General features: G+C 42.6%; 1 protein-coding gene across 1 annotated transcript; it reads right to left on the bottom strand.

Moving 5' to 3' along the window:
* Positions 1 to 2,561: 2,561 nt before the first annotated feature.
* Positions 2,562 to 21,580, bottom strand: LOC308333677 (transient receptor potential cation channel subfamily V member 1-like; the record flags this gene model as incomplete). The annotated part of the gene is made up of 16 exons (XM_080790132.1): positions 2,562 to 2,662; positions 4,113 to 4,195; positions 4,900 to 5,024; positions 6,485 to 6,641; positions 7,753 to 7,951; positions 8,975 to 9,041; positions 10,199 to 10,364; positions 11,058 to 11,128; positions 12,021 to 12,116; positions 12,768 to 12,923; positions 14,063 to 14,242; positions 14,657 to 14,955; positions 16,122 to 16,259; positions 19,009 to 19,161; positions 20,112 to 20,260; positions 21,345 to 21,580. 16 exons carry the CDS (start codon positions 21,578 to 21,580, stop codon positions 2,562 to 2,564), a joined length of 2,376 nt encoding a protein of 791 aa, XP_080646258.1.
* Positions 21,581 to 23,376: the final 1,796 nt, after the last annotated feature.

The following is a 23,376-nucleotide window of genomic DNA, read 5'->3' as shown; positions in this document are numbered from 1 at the left end:
GCCGCTATTGCATCTAAATGGGGATCAATAAAGACTTATCTATCAATGTCATGAATGTTTTTATTATCATTTTGTGGATTTCCTTAAAGGTATAATTAAGCGATATTATATACTGTAGGTAAAACCAAAAAAGCTTTTTGTGAAAAGGTTAGATCAGGGATACTCAAATAGATTTACCTGTGGGCCACATTACAAAAATGGCAAGGGGCCAGGGGCCAGTAGATAAAATTACGACATTAATGATACTTGATAACTTCTCTCTTTCAATTGCTTTATTTTCGCAAAATGTATCAAAGTACAATGTGCATGCACACAATATGTAAATAAATAAATGTGTTACATTTTCTTGCATAAACACAAAGAGCTGTTTCCATAACTGCACAAATTATTGCACATAACATGAGTAGCTGTTATAATAACATAACATGAGTAGCTCTTTGCCTGCCTGTCTGTCTGTCTGTCAATGAGTAGCTGTCTTACTGTCTGCCTGTCTATGAGTAGCTGCCTGCCTGTCTATGAGTAGCTGTCTGTCTGCCTGCCTGCCTGTCCAATTGTCCATGAGTAGCTGTCTGTCTGCCTGTCTGAGTAGCTGTCTGCCTGCCTGCCTAATTGTCCATGAGTAGCTGTCTGTCTGCCTGTCTATGAGTAGCTGTCTGCCTGCCTGCCCAATTGTCTATGAGTAGCTGTCTGCCTTCCTGCCTGTCCAATTGTCCATGAGTAGCTGTCTGTCTGTCTATGAGTAGCTGTCTGCCTTCCTGCCTGTCCAATTGTCCATGAGTAGCTGTCTGCCTGCCTGTCCAATTCTCCATGAGTAGATGTCTGTCTGCCTGTCTATGAGTAGCTGTCTGACTGCCTGCCTGTCCAATTCTCCATGAGTAGCTGTCTGTCTGTCTGCCTGTCTATGAGTAGCTGTCTGCCTGCCTGCCAGCCAGCAAGTTGGTTAACAGAAAATAAATTGTTATGGCTGAGTAAAATACAATAAACACAATTTGCCTGAAAATAGATTACCCAGCTATGACCTTTTTCATGAAAAATAATGAGTAGTGATATGGCTGACTGAGTAAAATAAAACAATCTACCTGAAAATAGATGGCTATAAGTGAAGAGCAATTTCCGCAATTTCCATTTCCGCAATTTCCATTTCCACCATTTCCATTTCCATTTCCAACTATTAATGGCAGCTGGGTTTCATCATTCAAATAAAATAGAATTCTGTCCGTTTAGCTATAAAATTATGTCAGGGAATAGGGATACACAGTATATGTCTTTCATTTGCATTGCATCTCCCCCCCTTATTTTCGTTCGAGTAATAGTACAACTCTAATAGTATTTATTATAATAATGTAATTAAAGATAACTTCATTCAGATTTATTTATTTTTATTTCATTTTCCAGATTTATTTTTCTTCTTTTTTTTAGATTTTCATTGGTGGGCCAGTCATAATGGTCCCGCGGGCCTGATGTGGCCCGCGGGCCTGAGGTTGAGTATCACTGGGTTAGATCTCTCCCTGCCATCTCCATCTCCAACGGGTTCAGTCCATCCGACGTGCCCACACGTCATAAGCAATCGAAAAGGACGTGCATCTTCAATGATGTCAAACGAGAGAAGAATATTCTGAATTTTTCCTTTTTTTTAATTTTTTTTTGAGTGGGACTCCAAGGCCACCGTACCCTTCGCTTTTCGTCCATGCAGAAAGAATGCCTCGTCTCTCCTAATCTATAGGGCGCTCTCCGTGGTTTTGATCCGATGGATATACTATAAGCTCTGCATTTCTGACTTCTCAAACTGCCTCTCGTTCAAAATATGAACACGATGGATTATTTAGCGATATTATGGAAACGAGAGCACGGTAAGCCAGCAAAAAAAGATCTCAGTTTTTTTCCGGAACAGAAGGGGGGGGGGGGATTACCGCCCCCCCCCCCCCTTCCCCAAGCTTCTATTTTGAAGGAATCCCGGCGCCGGTTGTGTTAAAGGGGAATACCACTCATTTTCAACATTTTACTGTAATTTGTGTACCTTTGAGCTGTTGTGTGGAAATAATAAAAAAGTCCCCCCCATTCTGTTTCCTAGAACTGTAGGTCTGGGGAAAAAAACATGGTGAATCACATCTTGGTGAATCACATCTTGATGACATCATCAAGATGTGATTCGTTGTAAAGAGCTCATCCCTTTTTGCTGGGCCAACCACAGTCATAAAATGTATTGTCTTATCCTCATTTAAATTGATACAATGAATTATTTACTCATCCATTTGGGCTTTTAGTAATTACAGATAACAGACCAGATGGTCAGAAAGCTTAAGGCATCTGCATACTTTATTTCAATAGAAATGTACAATTGTGTATTATTAATGATGAGCTGTATTGAAGTTATTCTGTTCTCTAATAAAAGCGTGTGTGTGTGTGTGTGTGTGTGTGTGTGTGTGTGTGTGTGTGTGTGTGTGTGTGTGTGCGCGTGTGCGCGTGTGTGTGTGTGTGTGTGTGTGTGTGTGTGTGTGTGTGTGTGTGTGTGTGTGTGTGTGTGTGTGTGTGTGCGTGCGTGTGCGTGCGTGTATTTTCCATCACACTATAACATCTATGCGTTGCCGTTTCCTCAGCTGTTTGAGTTTGGCTTTTCTCAGTGTAGTCGAGCTGCGATCCTTGAAGAAGCCATGCCTTTTATCTGTGGGGAAATGACAGGCGATGAGTGTTAACAGCCTACAATAAATCATAACTAATATTAATACAAGTGACGGAAGTTGTATATTGATTTAATTATCAGTCATTATCAAGATAGACTTTAAATCCTGGTCTCTAAACTGCCTCCCCCTGACCAGCCGAAATCCCCCCCTGACTGGTTGGAATGACGTGTTCCTTCAACGCTCTACGCTACGTCCAACCAGGGAAACTCCCCCCTGTCAGGTGTAAAAGGATCAACTTGGACACTCAGGCATGAAGGAAGCATGAGTTCAATTCTGTTTCTCTCCCCATGTCCCCCATATATGGGGACTAGGTTGGCGGAGGGTGTGTATAGAGCCCAGGATTCACATTAGATAATTGACGGGGGTGAAAAATGGGTTACAAAATCGTGGGATAAAAAAATAAAAATAAGATAGACTGTTTAGTGTCTGGCTTGCAATAGCGACAGGTTTTGGTACATCTTCCGTCAGACATTCAGAGATGGTTGTTACTTTTTGACCAATCATTACATTTTGTCTCAGTGAATCATGTGTTATGGGAAGTGTACATTTTAGCCTTATACCCATCGACAACAAACATTTGACATTTGAATCTTCCAAAGCTGGGCGGAGGGAGTGTGAAGTATCAGGCTTTGTGACTGATGTGATGGCCAAATTGCGATTGGCCGGAATATGATGTCTGATGACAAGAGCGCACCTCACTTTACACGGGTGTGGTTTTTCTTTTTACAACGTCTTTTGCATGATGAAGGGTCAGATCTTTCTAGGTTCACACAGACGTGCCATCTGTGGTTGCTATATAGAGTGTCGCAGTCCCGCCCCCTTTCATGACGACGCCAGGCCCAGGAAAGAATTCCCAATGCATTTTTTTCCCATAGACATTTCAAAAAGTATTTATTTAAAGACCTTTTAAGCGTCGTACAAAGCTGCAACTCGAGTTGTGACAAATCATGACAACAAATATATATATTTTGGACCAAACAAATAATTACAAAGAAGAAAACAAGAAAAAAAGGTGTCTTTTCTTCAAATTATTTGTTCGGCCCAAAAAATTGTGTTTGTTGTCATGATTTGTCACAACTCGAAGGTGGCTTTGTACGACGCTTAAAAGGTCTTTAAATAGGCTAAATACTTTTTGAAAAGTCTATGAGGAAAATGAATAGGGAATTCTTTCCCAGGTCTCTTGAGGGGGCGGAACGCTCTATAACAACGCATTCAAACCTCTGCCGCTTCCTGGTGTGGCAGTGAATACATCACCATCCATCATCACAGTGCCGGACCAATGGTTTTAACATTTTCTTTACATAAATTTTCTACTGTGTACATCAAATACATTGCGGCTTTTTCAGCGAGCCCACGCTGTTTCCGCAGGAACTATACTTTTCTAGTTCATTACAATAACACATTTATATGAAAAGAGGTGTTGTTGTTCACCTTGGCTGGCGTTCCAATCGATCGGTTCCTCTCTGGAAATCCCCACATTACTGTTCCACACTTTCCAGTCCACCTCTTCCACTCTGCGGCAAGAGATGAACACCACGAATGCAATTTGCTTATTCATCAATTGTGCACGTACATTAATTTGCTGTATGCAAATGTGTGAAATGTGTCCACTGACACAGTGGGGAGGTTTTGAACTGATTGATTGAATACATTATTGACGATGCAGGCAGTAAACAAGATAAAAAAAACACTCCAAAACGGATGACACGCCAAGCCAGATCGAGGCATTCATATTTTCTAAAATATCAATTTAGAAATAATAGTGTAATAGCTTATACTAGCTTCCGCTGAAGATATATTTACAAATCTTAGTTTTTTTCTTTTTTTTCCTTTTTTAATTAACACAAATACATCAACTTCATAGTCTATGTCTATTTTAAAGGTATAGAGTAAGTGATTTCACTTAATTCAAATATCACTTATTTTTTTGTTTTGTTGTGATAATCCTCTCTACTATAGAGTGTGCTGACCATATAAGGAGTTCCTCCCTGTCCCCCAGTTAACCCCTGGGGGTCAAAAAACCTTAGGTTTCGTTTTTGACTCTCTATCCTGATTGGACGAAGGCTTATAGGTCCCACAGCCAAAAACGAAACCTAAGGTTTTTTTTAGTGAAATCACTTACTCTACCTTTAAATGGTATTGTTTGTTTATTGTGCAGTGGAGTTGTTGACCGTGTTGTGTGTATACATTTGTCGTCGTTTGTGTTATATAATCCAACCTGAAACAACGTCGCTTGTCGTCGCTTCCTTCCTTGCCTCCCAGCTGGACGTCGACCCCACAGCGAAGGCGGCTCTTCAGACAGGCGGGAAGACCACGCTCCAGGTCCAGGGTGGCGATGGCTCTCTGGAAGAACGAGCAGAGACAAAGCCACATAGAGGTAGCCTCGGAAACCCAGACGTTTTTATTTCCAGGGAGAAAAAAAAAGTCCACTTCAATTCGGCATAGAGTAGCGCAAACATTGCTCACTCTCTGCTGATTTCTGATTGTCTGCACCTTTGTAAAATTGACATACACACGCACACGTGTACACACACACAAGCTCCTCTCTCTCTCTGTCGCTCTAAGTAATTAGTCTCATGTCGCGCAGCTGCGCATATATTGTCCCGGCGGATCCTGCCGGGAGCTGCCTATGCCATAAAAAGCATAGGTGAGTTCCAGGCTACATAGAGGTGACGCGACGTGTCATTCCAGAACGGTATATATACCACAGTGGCAGCTTATATATACGCGAGTCCAGTTCCGAACTAACCGTAATGGGCTATAATAGAGCGGCGCAGTCCCTCCCCCTTTCAGAACAACGAACGGCCCCAGGAAATGGAAAACGCAATGCATTTCCCCATAGGCAGTTTTTTATTTAATGTATTTAACCCATTCTGAACGGGAACCCATTTTGGTGTCAGCATCATGTTATGCTTTAGCTATTGAAAAATAGCAGATCTACAAGCTCATAGCGCGCCACCGAGTGGCGCGCTACGAGCTTGTAGGTCTGATATTTTTGAAAAATCAAAGAACGACTGACATTTTTTAGAATCTGATCTCAGGTCAGAATGGGTTAATCAGACCAGTGTGTGTCCAGTGCGGAAACCTCGTATGAATCTGATCTCAGGTCAGAATGGGTTAAAGACCTTTTAAGCGTCGTACGAAGCCAACTCTTGTCGTGACAAATCATGACAACACGCACAATATTTTGGACCAAACAAATAATTACAAAGAAGAAAAACAACAAAGAAAGTGTTGTAACCTGCCGTTTTTTTCTACTTTCTAATTATTTGTTTGGCAACACCACACAGCAGCCATAGCAGTCCACTGCTGTAAGTTGGGTGCATGGTTGCCTATGGGCGCTCACCGCTCAGGTATAAACAGAAGCTGTTGTTATGTAAAGTAGTAGCCATTGGAATTTCATACTTGACACGGTCAAATAGGGGGAGGGGGCGCAAATCGCATTGCAATGTAAATTACTTTTGCTTTTTCATTCTGTCATAGAATGACCACACCTGAAGATGAAATGTCAATGCTTTCTATTTCATTTCTATTATTTCATTTTGATTTTATACATTGCATTTTCATTGGAATATTTACATGTGGAGTCAACTCCCGCAATTTCCTTCTTCCCATAGTGCGTGGCGAAGTAGCTCTGGGATGAGTGCGCGCGAAGCGCGCCCAAAATTCTAGTGCTTCAGTCAAAATGATGCTTACCAGGCGGCCCTCACGTCAAGTTTGAGGCAGAGTGCGCACGCACGCACACTCACACTCACACACACACACACACACACACACACACACACACACACACACACACACACCTGTAGTCTCCAGATGCTGGTGCTCTCCTCGGTGGTTCTCTCCACGGTCTTGCTCATCAGGGCGATGAGCATGTTGAGCAGCAGGATGAAGGTCAGGACGATGTAGACGATGAGGAGGATGTAGAAGACCACGTTGTCGTAGGAGCTTTTACCATGGCTGCCATGTACACAAATACGTCAGTTAACGATGTTGTATTCGTGTGCTCTCTGTAGTACGTTTGCTAGCCCCGATACACTCCCTCAGTCCCTATATACGCTCATCTCAGAGCTGAAGAATGAGCGTAGGGACTGAGGGAACGTATCGGGGCTATACGTTTCCCAAACCTTTTCATGTCAAGGACCCCCAAAGTTGACACTAAACTAGCCCGCGGACCCCCATTGGAAATGATATGCCAAGGAAGCCCCATAAGAGAAGATCCTTACAGTGATCCTTTGGGACCCCAATGTATATATTGTAAAATCAAAGTTAATTTAAAGGGACACTTCACCCTTTTTGCAAAAAAAATATATGTTAATGACGTTTAGAAGCTTTAGGACACTTTCCTGGGGGTCTTTATGTGTGTAATATGTGGTTTTAGATATTTTAGAATGTAGCAGTGAGCCCAGTGTCTCTGATGTCATCGACACTGATCTCACTTCCTTCCTGGACTACATGTTGTCTCAGTAAGACAGCTCTCCCCCTATCCACAATGAGGAGCAGTGCACCAAAGAATTATGGGAATTGTAGTCCAGGAAGGTAGTGAGACCAGTGTCCATGACATCAGAGACACCAGGCTCACTTCTACAATCTAAAATATCTAAAACCACATATTACACACATAAATACCCCCAGGGAAAGTGATCTAAAGCTTCTAAACGTCATTAACATATATATTTTTGCAAAAAGGGTGAAGTGTCCCTTTAACTCTGAGAGTGTACAAATGGAACCAAATGGACCGGGAGAGACAGACGGATGGATGGATGGACGGACAACCCGGAAACATGATGCGTTCAGGCACAGATGAGTGAGATTGACACATTGACACCATAATACAATATTTTATTTGTACTGTGTCAACTTTAAACTTCAGTTCTTAGTACTTTGCTTGGTTATTGCACATCGTTATGTTATTACACATCGTTATGTGCAATAACCTTGCAAATGTTTGCCCATTTGAGCTGAATGTTTATAGCATGCCCGGATTAAAGATGCTATATAGGCTTCATTGCGGTCAACAACCAAAATGATTGACAACAAATAAAATAAATGTGCGGTGAAATTCCCATACTTCTCCGCAAACTCCACTTCTCCTATGCCGATGGCGAACTTGAAGAGCTCGAGCATGGTGAAGGAGATGCTCTGGAAGGAAGCCCGCTGGCAGCCATTAGCCTCCGAGGCGTCCTCCTTTCTGAACAAGGTCCTGCCGCTCTTATTTTGACGGGCAACGCTTGTCGACACTGCAGGGTCCATGAGAAGGGCCACGATCGCTGTAGTGGAGCACAGAGTATAGTGAAAATAATCACACCCGTGTGAACTGAGTGGTGCAATTCCCCCAAACCCCCCCCCCACACACACACACACACCTCTCTCTCTCTCTCTCTATTAGCAGGCAGCAGGCACAGCACTATCTCTGTTTCTGGCGCCCCCTACCGGTACTAATAAGTCATATACGGCCACATACGGACATTGCTGGTTGTAGGAGTGGTTGCACCACTCAAAAAGAGAAGACGGTATATGTTTACATTATATATATCTTGGTCTGTGAAAATATGTTTTCACAATATGTCATATCAAAATACATTATACATTATTTAACTCCACTTTCATGACAGAAGAGTATGTGTAAAGGGCGATAGGGTTTTTTTTTATCACAACCACATGTTACTGAGAAATGTGCACTGGAAGCTTGGGAACGTGTTTAGCTGTCGATCTTGGGATGTGCAAATATATCTGAACAAATATACAAATATATCTGAACAAACTGTTTAATAGCTCATCAAGCACTGAAGCACAACGTGGAAGTCATTGGAGTTTCCGTTCATGACTTTGTGTTAGGTTAAAGGACCACTTCACCACTTTTCAACCTATCTTCATATAATAGGTCGTCGTCTAATACTCATGATAAAATAGCACACATCATAGGAGGGCTGTGGGCAGTTTAGAAACCCGTCCACCAGTGACATCATCGATTCTTTTTTAAAACAAGATTTTTCTTTTTTACAAAATTGTTTAGATTAGTATTATCGTGAGAACGATGGCTTCCATTTTCGCATTGCAACTTTTCAGGACTATAGAAAGCCTGCCGTTTCTATTAGCTTGGATTCCGCCATCGATGATGTCACTGGAGGACGGGCTTCTGAACTGCCCACAGCCCTCCTATATATGAGACACGGACAGAGTAGAAAGAAATTGGGCCATTTTTCTATTATTAGTGAGAACCTATTATATGAAGATAGGTTGAAAAGTGGTGAAGTGGTCCTTAAATTAGTGAAAGGAGAGCAGAGAGGCACCTGCTGAGAAGCCAAAGAGGAAGACCATATAGACGAAGAGGAAGGGGAAGATTTCTTCTAACAGCACCTGCGATGGAAGAGAGAGAGGAGACACACACACACACACACACACACACACACACACACACACACACACACACACACACACACACACACACACACACACACACACACACACACACACACACACACACACACACACACACACACACACACACACACGCTCGGAGGGAAAAGTCAGCAGGTTTAGTTTGATGACGGGTGTGTCTGATGCAGTGTGTCAGTCAGGGCCTACAGCATGCGTGCTCAGAGTAGCCCAGAATCTGTTGGGAATAATGTTTTGTGACAGTGGTTTGAATAGTCACCTAAAACAAGGGATCTCAGAATGATTGCAAGTTCCTGTCAGAAATAAATCCCCTTTTGAATATATTATGGACTTTGTCCTATACGCACCTACGCAACCTTTTGAGGTGTGCATCGGCCTTTTTCTATAAATAGCCACCTTTAAGAAAAATGCATATCCAACTGCTTAACCAAACTCAAATGTTACATTATACACTTTTAGGCCATTTGAACTCATTAAAAAAATCTCATTAAATAAAAAGTGGGTGTGGCCGTTTTTCCACCAGGGATTTGTGTCTTGGTGAAAAATAAATGCTTGCAATCAACTCAGAATCATGAAAATCCCTAGTTTGACCCCTCAAAAGTTATTCAAGTCCAAATGAAGCACTTTACCCCGACTTTGATACATTTAAATCTTTTAGGCCTGGGCCGTGGCTCAGCGTTCCAGCCGGCACCTTGGCTGGTAATCCAGTCTGGCAGTGTGGCCGCGGGTTCGACTCCCGATCCCGACGGCCTTTACTGCATGTCACCCCATCTCTCTCTCTCTCCATTTCCTGTCAGCCTATACTGTCTGTCCCTCCATAAAAAAATATAAAATAAAGGCAAAAGCCAAAAAGAAAACCCATTAAATTTCAATCTTTTAGTACATTTAGTTATTAGACCTTTATAGAAACACATTGGTGAAGACATTTCTTGTTGTACGATTTGGTTCCCAAAGATTGGTCAAATACCTGATGAAAAATGCCCTTACTATCAGTATTCAAAGTCCATAACTTGCCACGTGTTTTCAGTTATTAAACAAACCCCTCTTGGATGCAGAGGAGGTGATGGTCCCATAACGTTCCTCTATACACCCCCATGTGCTTGTGTCCCCATCTCTACCTTCTGGATCAGAACACTGTAGACCCCCATGTGCTTGTGCCCCCGGAAGAAGTACAGCAGGTTGACCCAGCCCAGCAGCAGGCTGAGGACCAGCAGGCCCAGGTACTCCACGTCACCCGCCAGGTACAGGGCAGCACACACCAGGAAGAACAAGCCCTGCACAGAGCTATATATATACGCAGAAACATAATTTATAGACATATAAAAAAGGTATGAGACGCCTCTTCCGGCTACAATTTTCCCCCCCGAGATTCCTTGGGACTCCTGGGGGGGTTTAAACTCCCTGGACACGACTTTGAGAACCAGTGGAATAGAGCACCGAAGTCCTGACGTAACTCGCTCATCCCGACGATTCCTCTGGTTCGCGGAAGTAATTTCTCTATGGAGAATAACATGGGGTGATCTTAATATCGTCTACTATAAGCGTTGTGGTCCAAAAATAAACAAGCTGTCTCAGCGTTATTGTTAGGGAAGTGTCTCTGTAACGTTTGCGACAATCAGTCACTCATATATGATACAGTCTGCTTCTAGCGAAAATCTAACTAATTCAGCAGCAGTAACATTAGCGTTTTCTCTCAGTCAGTTGATTCTTCATATCCATACGAGTGAAGCGGCCGGGGTGACATGTTTATTTTTCAAACACAGTTGTTATATGAGGCGATCTAAAATCGCCTCAATGGGGATTCTCAATGCAACTAAACAAATACATGAACCTGGGGACTGACGCCCTCTACTGAAAGTGACGTCAGACTTCGGTGCTCTATAGACTCATTATGGAATAGAAAGTGGGTGAAATGGAGCCAAATAGAACAGAATATAGAAGGACACAATGTTTGAATAGAAAGGAAGGGAGACGTACAACAGCACGTCATAGTAGCCGTCGATCAGCAACGTGTGCGGTTTGGGTCGCTTTCTCACCAGGTCGAGTATCTGCGGGGACAACAAAGAGAAATATCAGACCCTTTAAAAACCCTTCAATTGGCAGAGTACAAGGAAATAAGAGGGAATGGCATCAAATCAAATCAAATCAAATTTTATTTATAGAGCACATTTTCAAAGACCAGGAGGCCAACCAAAGTGCTGTACAGGAAACATGACACAAGTAACATAGTAAAACAAAATCAAAGCAACACAAAAAGTACACAGGTTACATTACAAAATCAAAGCAACACAAAAAGTACACAGGTTAATTAGGTCAAACATTGAAAGCCAGGGAGAAGAAATGGGTTTTTAGTAAAGACTTAAAGGCCTCTAAGGAGGGAGCAGACTTAATATGAGGGGGCAGACAGTTCCAGAGTTTGCGGGGCCAGCCACCGAAAAGGCACGGTCACCTCTGGACCTGAGATTGGAATTGGGCACAGTCAGGAGCCGCTGGTCAGCTGACCTCAGGGCCCTGGATGGGGCATGATGCAGCAGAGATCACACTGCTTTATGTACAAACACTAGACTAAGTTCAGTATACATACAGTAAGCATTTTGCGGATTAAATTCCCCTTGCAGTCAAACGTGAGTCAGTAGAATGTGAGCTTTTCTCCATTAATAGCCATTTTATCTATTTGTATTACCATGTCGATGTTGTCAGACATATGATATAATACAGACTGCATGTCCATTGTCCACTATATTAACATTTATTTTAACCGGTAGGACAAAAATATTATGTTTGCTATAGATTTGCCAGACTCAAGTTAAACAATGTCTCCTATACCTCTTCAAAATCCACAGTGAATAGAATATAGATACAAGTAAGCAAATCAAGCTGCCACACTTTGATCATCAGCAAAATCAGGGCAAAAGTCCATAGGTCTTCCATATACTGTACCCCTCTGATGAGGAAGTAGAAGGACGCCAGCGTTATCAGGAGTTGACCTGAGATGTACAGGTATCCATCTGCGGAGTGCTCAACAGGGAACGGAGGCTGCACGGGGACCACATAACGTCACACCAGCGTCAACAGAAATCAGTCACGCTACAAAAATACAATTTAGGCATTTAGCAGACGCTCTTAATCCAGAGCGACTTACATTAAGCAAGAACAAAAAAAGCATGGGAATACATCACATAAAAAGCATTTATCGTGGAACATGCGTAAGCTAAGAAAGTAACAGTGCCTCCCCCTGGCCAGCCGGGGCGCCTGATGGAGGGGAAAGGAACTGGTTGGAATAACGTGTTCCTTCCACGCGCTATACGTCCAACCAGGGAAACTCCCCCCTGTCAGGTGTAAAGGAGCAACTTGGACACTCAGGCATGAAGGGAGCATGAGTTAAGTCCGTTGCTCTCCCCAGGTTGGCGGAAGGTGTGTAGAGCCCAGGATCACAGTAGATGATTGGAACAGGGGTGAAAAATGGGTTACAAAATCGTGGGATAAAAAAAATATATATATATAAAAATAAAAAAAGAAAGTAACAGTGGAATATCTATATAATGAAACTATATACATACTATACTATGCTATACGTACTATGACGTGCTATGACTACATACAATGCAATTATAGTGCTGTCTACATAACATATGAACACAGCGGTGAACACAGCCAGGTAGACGAGGTAGTATAGTGTGTACCAACCTTGTCGGCCATCTTGTTGAAGGCCACCACGGTGAACACAGCCAGGTAGACGAGGTAGACCAGGACGTGGACCAGGAAGAGCCGACCAGCGAAGCGGTTCCACTTGTCCTCCAGCAGGCCGCTGAGTGGCTCCACCTCCAACATCTGAGGGCGGTTCTGATAAACCACAATGACAGAACACTATAGTGTTGTATAGTCCAGTTCCACCTATAGTCCTAGGTGGCTAGGTGGACTGGACTACAACACTATAGTGTTGTAGTCCAGTGCACCCTAGGGGCTCCAATGACAGAACACTATAGAGCACCGAAGTCCTGACGTAACTCGCTCATCCCGACGATTCCCCTGGTTCGCAGAAGTAATTTCTCTATGGAGAATAACATGGGGTGATCTTAATATCGCCTACTATAAGCGTTGTGGTCCAAAAATAAACAAGCTGTCTCGGCGTTATTGTTAGGGAAGTGTCTCTGTATCGTTTGCAACAGTCAGTCACTCAAATATGATACAGTCTGCTTCTAGCGAAAATATAACTAATTCAGCAGCAGTAACATTAGCGTTTTCTCTCAGTCAGTTGATTCTTCATATCCATATGAGTGAAGCGGCCGGGGTGACATGTTTATTTTTCAAACACAGTTGTTATATGAAGCAATCTAAAAATCCTCCTATGGCGATTTCAATGCAACTAAACAAATACATGAACCTGGGGACTGACGCCCTCTACTGAAAGTGACGTCAGACTTCGGTGCTCTATAGAGCGTCGCAGTCCCGCCCCCCTTTCAGAACGATGAGTGGCCCAGGAAATGATTCTCCATTAATTTTCTCCTTAGGCTTTTCAAAAAGTATTTATTGAAAGACGGTTACGCCGCGGACAAAAGCCAACTCGGATCGTGTCAAATCATGACAATAATTACAATGTTTTTTGGACGATCAAATAATTAGTAAGAAGAAAAACAAAACAAATAGTGTTGTGTATCCTGCCTTTATTTTCCTCTTTCAAATTATTTGATCGGCACAAAATATTGTGTTTGTCGTCATGATTTGTCACGATCCGAGTTGGCTTTGTCATCTGCGTAACCCGTCTTAAAAAAATACTTTTTGAAAAGCCTATGGAGAAAATGAACGGAGAATCATTTCCTGGGCCACTCGTAGTTCTGAAAGGGGGTGGGACTGCGACGCTCTATAGTGTTGTAGTCCAGTCCACCTTAATGTAAAGTACAGCAGACCTGAAGGGTGTCTGACAAAAGAATCAAGACGCAGAAGACGGTACTATACAACTCCCGGGTTTTAGCGATACTCACAGGGATGTCACTGCCATAAACGATGATCTCCAGGGCGGACATCTTGTCCCCGTATGTGTCCAGGGACTCCAGGTCATACAGGGAGGTGTGGATGGGGCCGTACACCCACTCTGTGAACTTGCGAGACAGGTGCCTCGAGTCCTCGTCTGAAAACTCGCGCCGCAGGATGTGTGCGAGCAGCTGGTGGAGGAAATGGAACACTGAACAAATGGTTTGATCAGGGGCGTGCACACATAGACATGCCCTCCTTTCCAGGCGAAGGAGCAGCGGTTCTACTCCGAGTCTCTCTCGTGTGACTGAACTTCTCACCCTATCTCTAAGGGAGATGCCAGCCATTCGGCCGCTTGTATTCGCGACCTTATTCTTTCGGTCATGACCCACACACTTCATGACCATAGGCGAGAGTAGGAACGAAGATTGCTCGGTAGACGGAGAGCTTTGTCTTCTGGCTCGACTCTCTTTTCGTCACAACAGTGCGGTACAGCGACCGCAATACCGCCCCTGCCACTCCGATTCACATTTTCACGATTTTTCAAAAAGAGCAGACCTACAAGCTTATAGAACCCTTTGAGCAACTACTTCAAGTCTCTTTACCCCAATCTTGCCGGTCTTGGCGGCCATTTTAAGTGACGTCAGTGCCCGGTCGTTCTGAGCGTCCTCGAGCTTCACCTCGGGCTTCAGCCTGGCCGTGAGGGTGAGGACGTGGTCGTACATTCTGGTGATGAACTCCGTGTTCTCGGGGGAGTTGTCGGCCACCGCCACCAGGGCGTGGAGCACCGTGTTGCCGTGGGAGTCCGCCCGGGTCACGTCCGCCGCTTGGTGGTCATTGTCCAACAGGAAGTCCACCAGCTCGGGCTGATTGGTGCAGGCCGCCAGAGACAGAGGCAGTTCTCCTGTATAGGAAGGACCAATGTAGGATTATAGTACAGAATATACTTGTGAGACTACATGTTGTACTCAAACTTTGGCTGAGCGTAAACGGGTGAGCCACATATAAGTGGCAGAGGGGGAGAAGAGGGGAGAAGAGCTGCTCGAATGCTGCTATTAAACTCAAATACACCCAGAGTATAAGGTCAAGTGTGCACAAGGAAGGACGCATGCACGCCGCACAGACGAACAGTCTGGTGAGACGTATAGGAGGACCCTAGTATATAGGCAGAAGGCAAACCATAGTCCTATAGAGACCTCTCAGTGCCTGCATTCCCTTAAGAACACACAAGGCAGAGAGAGAGAGAGAGAGAGAGAGAGCCTCCTGTTGGCTCTGGCATAATAATAATAATAATAATAAAACTTTATTTGTATAGCACCTTTCATGACATGAAATGCAGCTCAAAGTGCTTTACAGAGCAATGGAGAATAAAAGAAAAGCAATGCAACGACATTAAAAAACAAGCAGTAATGCAATACAGTGAGGACATGAATAACAAAAAAAATAAAAGATCAATTAAAAGCAATGTTGTAGAAGTGGGTCTTGAGCTGAGCTTTAAAAATGTCTACAGAGGCTGCCTGACGAAGGTACAGTGGGAGCTTGTTCCATGCCGACGGCCCGTAGAAGCAAAAAGCTGCTTCCCCGTATTTTTTAGTTGCCATTTTTTTTGGCAAAGCGAGCAGGCCAGCAGTGGAAGACCTTAGGGGCCGGTTTGGGACATATTTAGGCAGGCAGTCATGTAGGTAGGAAGGTGCGAGACCATTGAGAGCTTTATAGACAAGTAAAATAATTTTAAAATCCTAAAAACAACCGGAAGCCAGTGCAGTGATGCCAAAACTGGAGTAATATGTTCGTCTATAGCTGGAGGCCTGGAGGAGAGGGGCAGTGACTTGGCCAATCACTGCTGACCCGCCAACTGGAGAGTGTATAGTGGTTGAGGGTTGAAACACTCTAAGAAGGTCGGAGACCTGCACGCCTCTCTTCCAGGCCAAGGCTTCATCCATTAGAAATGCATCTTTGATGAATTAAAATAAAACGAGGCTCTGTAACTTAACAAATTGATACAGACCCTGTTTTGGGGTTTTAAGGGGAAGCAGTAATACAGTCGTGCTGACTGAGACCACCACCCACCAAAGTAGAAGCTGGGTTCATCAGGCTGCTGAAAGAACTTCCCACAGGCTTTGGCGTGAACGTCGGTGCCACTCTCCACCAGCTTCCTGACGTAACCAATGCTCCTCCTCTCGATGGCAATATGGAGGGCTGTTTGACCTGAAACAGATCAGGTTACATAACTTACATGCAGTGTTGTTTTCGTCGACTAAAACTAAGGCGAAAAATGTTCGTCGACTACCTAATTTCACTGACAAAAACAAATGGAAACTAAATGAAAACTAAGCTACGATGACTAAAACTAAGACTAAATATATTGACAATTTCGTTGACGAATAAATACTAGACTAAAATGTTAGGAAGGGACTAGTGGACAAGAGATCCAGTATAAGTCATTTTACACTGCATACACTGACGTGTTGTGCGCTTGTAGATCAGCTATTTTCAGCAAGTGTAAAAACACTCATCAAGACCGGCCATCAAGACCGGCCAAAAGACATTTTAGTCGACTAAATCAACTGTAGATTTAGTCGACTAAAATCTTATGACATTTAGTCGACTAAAACTAGACTAACACTAAGACATTCCAGGTGACTAAAATGAGACTAAAACTAAATTAAGTTTCAGTCCAAAGACTATATGACTAAACTAAAATAGAAATTTGCTGCCAAAAACAACACTGTTTACATGACAACAATAACAAAACATAAACAAAACTGTAAATAGACCGATGTGGAAAACAAAGCCGATTATTATTATTATTATTTCACATGTTCCCGGTCACGTGAATTCACATGCATCTTCATGTGTCTTCTGCAGATGACACATGGAATGTACATGAACGGGATGGTTTACCATGCAGGCTATTTATATTACGCTAATAATGGATATCCATTAGTGTGGGAATTTAAAATGACTAAATCAACAGTCACGGTCTGCAGTCGTCATATTTGGGGCGTATACACACATCCCGGATGATGCGGGACATTTTCAAAATGACGGATAATAAACGTTAGCCATGATCATTTGGGGTCTGTATAGGCATGCAGCAGATAATTTAGGATTTCTGAAAATGTAATTGTTTCGTGATTTCAATTACTGTACATCCGCACTATAGCCTGGTTTCCAAGCCCATAGACCCATAGCCCACTCGACTGAGCGAGCAGCTGGAGTCTGACAATCAGGCTACATCTGCACACTAATTTCTAGAGCTCCGAGACTTACTTTATTAAGAGTCAACAAATTGCAAACGTTTCGACCTACAGCTCTAGAAACTTTAGTGTGCGGACTTTTCTCCTCTTTGATGCCCGACATCCAGCACCTGGCCTAAATATATAGGCTTTGAGATGTGCACACAATCTTCTCTTTTACCTGATGGCAGCCATGATGTATAAGGTCAGGTTAAAATGTCTCTTTTACAGAGTATCCTCATACAAGTTATATGAGAGAAAACAACAGTGCATGTGCTCTAGTGCAGTGGTTCCCAAACAGAGGGTCAGGAACCATTTGTGGGTCACGGACAACGTTTTATGGGTCCCTTTATTTTTGGTTTCCTACATTTTATTTTTTATTTATTTTTCCCAAAGTAATTTTATGAATGAACTAAAGAAAAAAATCAAGGAAATTCCATAAATTAGAAAACAAAATGTTTAAGAAGGAGTGGGAAATAGCTGATCTTACAAGCTCATGACGCGTTGTGAAACGGCACGTTATGAGCTTGTAGATCTGCTATTTTCACTAGTTTGGGACTATAGGGCCAAGCATCTAATTTGTCTTTCGTGGTCACAGCTAGGTTAAAAAGGTTTGGGAACCACTTCTCTCTGAGGTTACTTCTCTGGAGAGATAACCAGGTTTGACCCATATATGGTCCTGCACTCCCACCTATTGACCAAAGCTATTATTGTTTTGGGATTAAACCCGAATACAAAGAGACAAGGAATATTACAATAAAAAAAAACACTCTCAAAACATTGTGACAAACAAAATAAGTATATGAGTTGATGATGACGTTTGTGGCCGATCATCACATAAGCAGTATTATTGACTAATTGATAATACTAACTAAACGATTTCTACACTGCAAGAAAATGTGCCACAGTCCAGTGTTGTTTTTGGCAGCAATTGAGATTTAGTCGTAAGTCTCTTGAATAGTTTTAATTTAGTTTTAGTCACCTGGAATGTTTTAGTGCTAGTCCAGTTTTAGTCAACTAAATATCATAAGATTTTAGTCGACTAAATCTACGGTTGAGTTAGTCGACTAATGTGTATTTTGACGGGCCTTTTGATGCCGTCGTAATGACTGATTTTACACACGCTGAAAATAGCAGATCTACAAGCTTGTAGATTGGCTATTTTCAGCATGCCAACTTAGTGTAGAATTACTTATACTGGATCCCTTGTCCACTAGTCCCTTCCTAACATTTCCGTCTATAGTTTTTATTTGTTGACAAAATTGTCAATACATTTAGCCGTGGCTTTAGTCATCGTAGCTTAGTTTCCATTTAGTTTTCGTCAGCGAAAAAAGGTTATAGTCAAACATTTCTCGTCTTAGTATTAGTCGACGAAATAAACACCACTATACAGTCGTTTGTGCAAGAAATCCAGACTTTCTCCAGGAAATTATAAGTCACCGTGACCTTAACCCATTCTGACCTGAGATCAGATTCATACGAGGTTTCCACTGGACACACACTGGTCTGATTAACCCATTCTGACCTGAGATCAGATTCTAAAAATGTCAGTCGTTCAAAAATAGCAGACCTACAAGCTCGTAGCGCGCCACTCGGTGGCGCGCTATGAGCTTGTAGATCTGCTATTTTTCAATAGCTAAAGCACAACATGATGCTGACACCAACATGGGTTCCCGTTCAGAATGGGTCAAAGTGTTGAACGGTGCTGCCTTTGATACCTTTGTAGTAGACGTCTGTGTAGGCGGCGTTCACCAAGTCTCGTATGTCACCGGTCTTCTCTGAAACATCCAGGAGATAATCCACCATGGCACTCCTCTCCTCTCTCATGTTCATCAGAGCCTTCATCAGGACGGTTTTCCCATCACGTTGATCTATAGAGAGGGTCAGATATTGGCTAGAGTTACAGGAGGAAATATTATACCTACAGTATGCTGTGTTCAAATCTCACACCTAATTACCCCCAGAAACAAAGCATGTTTTTGCAACGTTATGTTCTTATAGCCTTGGATCAAGAAGACTATCATAGTATGAATTGTATTGTTTCTCACATTTGCATATAAAGTTACACACTTCAATGAATGACCGAGTCTATATCGGTGTGTGGTTTGATTTGTTCATTTTGCTGGACGTTCTGCAACAAACACAAAAGTACTAAGACATGTTTCTGTCCAGCCTGCATCATCATTCACAAAATACGCCACACCAATACGTTCTGTTGATTCTAAAACAGTAGGCATACCTTCTCTTCGCAGATGAGTAAGCCTGGGACCGAGGCTACTATTACAGTGGGTTGAGATTATTGCATTAATAACATCATAGACTAGAGGCTATATCTATATGCAGTAACACTACATTAGCACAATATGACAAAATGAAATACACTTATGCTATTTAACTTGTAATCCCATGAACTCTACTATGAACATGAGTAGGAATTAATTGTAATGGGGAAAGAGAAAAAAAAGGGGGGGTGGTGGTGGTGGTTTATAGGCTTATCCTGGACCTACACAGAAGATACGAAAGTAACAGTCAGACTCAGACTCGATACAATACATCTGATATTCTTGATCCAAGGCTATGTTCTCAAAGTGGGACTCAGGGACCCTCAGAGTTCCCAGAGAGTGTCCAAGTGGACCTTTGGATCCAATTCTGTAACTCTGAATTGAATGACCCTTTGTGGGTCCATTTGGTTCCACGTCGTGTGTACACTCTCATGAGTTGTGGGAGTCCTCCAGCTTAAAAGGTTTGAGAACAAGTGAATTCAGTAAGTAAAGAGGCTTGTTTCATCTGCATAATGATTCTTTTGTGTGAGTTCTTTTACAAGATGAGTCAGAGAGTCCCTTGGCCATCCGGCGCAGGTACGCCTCCAGCCCCGCCAGCTCTGTGACATCACCACTGGCCACGGCCTCAAACAGCCTCTTGATGTCAAACTGGCCCAGGTCTTTGGGAGGCTCCAACCCACTGACCTCCCTAAAACACAATTAAAGCAAAGAGAAGAACCTTTATTTGGTTTGATTGTTTGGTTGACTGACTGGCTGCATGGCTGGTTAAAAAAAAATGAATCAGTCAATTTTGTTTTAACGCGAGAAGATGACGTCGACGACCTTCTTGAAATCATTCTAAAGACAAGATTGATTGATTGATTGATTGATTTATTGATTGATGTGGACTGGAGGGCAAACCGCAGGGACCTTCAGATCATAATATAACCCAGGAAGTATTGGGTTATTGCTTTATTGTCCCTACAGTAAGTCCGCTCGTAACCTCGCGTCACCTGCAGGCTTTCCACCTCGGAGGAAAGCCCGGTCTGTGTTACAAAATTGCCGCGTGAACCGGTATGGAGCGGATGATATCGTTACGTCATGTGTTGTAGTATTGTTTTGTAGTCATCAGGCAGGAAGAATCATCCGGGACTTCCCTTTCCCTCAAATCGGAAGAAGAACAATAAAAGTAGGGATGTGCCATTTTGGGCGATATCGATATCCGATATAATTAATTATTGCCGTTATGGCCGATAACCGATATCACCGATTCTGAAAAATACATGTAACGGGGCATCTGCACTGCAGGCTTATAGGCAAGTCAGATTTAACTGTAATACCTTTTATATTTAATATTGTGAGCTTGTAGATCTGTTCAAGCTGTTACTTTGGGCTTGTTTATCTGTAAAGACAGACCGATTAATCGGACCGATTAATTAACCGGTCTGAGTGATTAATCAAACCGATGCCGATTAATCTAAAAACAACTAAGAATCGGCCGATATACCGATGCGTTTGCCGATGAATCTCCCATCACTAAATAAAAGCTCTCGTATAGCCTTCTGCTTTGCTTTTATTGAGAAAAAAATCGGTTTGAGGCAAAAGGAAGTTTCTACAACATGATGTAGCGATATATCATCATCCGCTTCCGACCGGATCATGAACCCCGAAAAGGAACGCTGGCTTTATGTGTTTATCCTTTTGAATGTTGTTTTCAACAAAGTTTCCAATCAACCAATAAGAGCCGCGTGTAATAGATTATCATGTACTATAGTGTATGTCCAATTATTTACCAGACAAAGGCAGCTTTTAACGCACAGCGGGGCCTGCTTCCATCCAGCTTCTCCTGGATGTTAGAGTCCATGGTGGCCGTGTTGGCCTTCAGGCAGCCCATGGTCAGAGCGGACACCAGGGAGGCTCTCCTCTCCTTCCTCCACTCTGATCCGTCTCTCTTCCTCTCCTCCTCCGTCCGCGTGTCCGTCTCCAAGCGCCACTTATTATTGGCGCTCTGGGACCGAGTCGCGGCCATCGTTTCCTACGGGGCTGCATACAGGATTGATTGATTGATTTAAGTGTCACGCTTCCGAAGAAGCCCAGCCCATGTGGACTTACAGCTGGACACTTTGTACAGTTTACGTAAACAATTACAATGAACAGACATGACGGTTTGGCAAACAATGACCGAGTGAATGCCAAACTGACACTCCAGATCCTTACAAGGCAGATTACATAATATACAACATAAAATAAAATACCATAACATAAAATAAAATACACCATTAGGCCTGTGACAGGTCACAGGAGACACATGCACCACTACCTACTTGAATACATTATTCATTTATACATGAACATTTTATCGGTGCTTGCATTTTTCTCTGTCCGTCAAGATGGACTGTGAGCTGAATTGATTTTTATTCAGCCTACATTACTAACCCTCGGTCTAGCCTATACGGTGTTTCAATCAGCCCACTTCCATAAACGATATACTAAACCTCTGGCCGTACAGTGTTTTATTCATCCTATATCGACTATACTAGCCACTGGCCTATAGTGTTTTATTATCTCTGCCAGGCTATGGATATAGCCGAAGGCCGGAGATTACATTTTCGCCCATGTCTGTGAACAGCCAATCTCAGGCACTTTTTTTGTACTGTAGTTATGACCTTATTCGGACCCTATTCAACACGCAGGTAACCTAGAACGGCAATATTAACAGACATTCATGTACTGTATGTATCTGATGGGAAAGCTTCACTGACTGCACGAGGATTCACTTCAAATACTTGACTAACAGAAAGAGGACTTTTCCATTAACTGAGTCCTTTGTTCGGCTTCCTTTCACGAAAAAGGAAAAAAGGAGAGACTATAATCTACTCTCTGGTAGTGCTCCACATTTTCAAATTTGCCTTTAACTCTTGAATCGTATGTACAATGTACAATAAAACAATACGAATAAAAACTATAGCAAAAAAAGACACGTTGAGGGGCCCGGGCCACTAAACAACACAGAGCCAAAAGCAATTTCACTTCGACCCATAATGGGCACGACAAATGCCACAAATCAACTGCTTGGTGCAGAAACATGCACATTTTCTACACCAAATTAAGCACAGACGCTCTCACACGTAATGTGACAATGACCGTCACAAATTGGCAGACAGGGTAGCCAACCCGTCCTGGCAGAGATCTGCACTCTGAGAAGCACACCTTTCTAGTTGAGTGTTTATTCCTCCGTACCTTCTGCGTACATACATCAGTAATGACTGCCTTCTTTACATTAGAGACGTAGAAAGATCATTCCATTTCAGTTCATTGCATTACTTTTAGTTGACACTCTTAAGCCCATCTAATTTATTAAGAAGAAAAAGCCTTGTTCAGTTGAAAACATGTCTCGTGTCACCTGGCCCTTTATTTTAACAAAAGTATAGCTTTAACACAGACCAACTTGCAAAAACAAACTGTAGAGACCATACAATTCAGACCACCAACATGACAAGCAAGAATAGCTCAAATGTATTTTCTAAATACCCAAAGCGCCTAAGTAGTACAAGATCTACGTTCCATTAATCGGTAGATCATATAATAGTAAAACTAGGTCTATGCTTAAAGGACCACTGAGTGATAAAAATGTAAACCAAAGTCCCTTCTACCAAAAATAATGTTTTTATGTTAATAACTCTATAAGTCACTAACTCACCTCTTGATGCCAAATCAGAAAGGTTATCCGTTATGATTGAACAAATTCTCCACAAGAAGTGCTTACCTTTTGATTGCCTGATGCCGTTTTAGGTCCAATTGTCATATATTTCTTTCAGAACATCT

Source organism: Protomyctophum bolini (assembly GCF_963924005.1).
Source record: "Protomyctophum bolini genome assembly, chromosome: 18".
In the NCBI taxonomy this organism is placed as follows: Eukaryota; Metazoa; Chordata; class Actinopteri; order Myctophiformes; family Myctophidae; genus Protomyctophum; species Protomyctophum bolini.
Note: the sequence above shows the minus strand (reverse complement) of the source record. Positions and strands in the feature narration are given on the sequence as shown.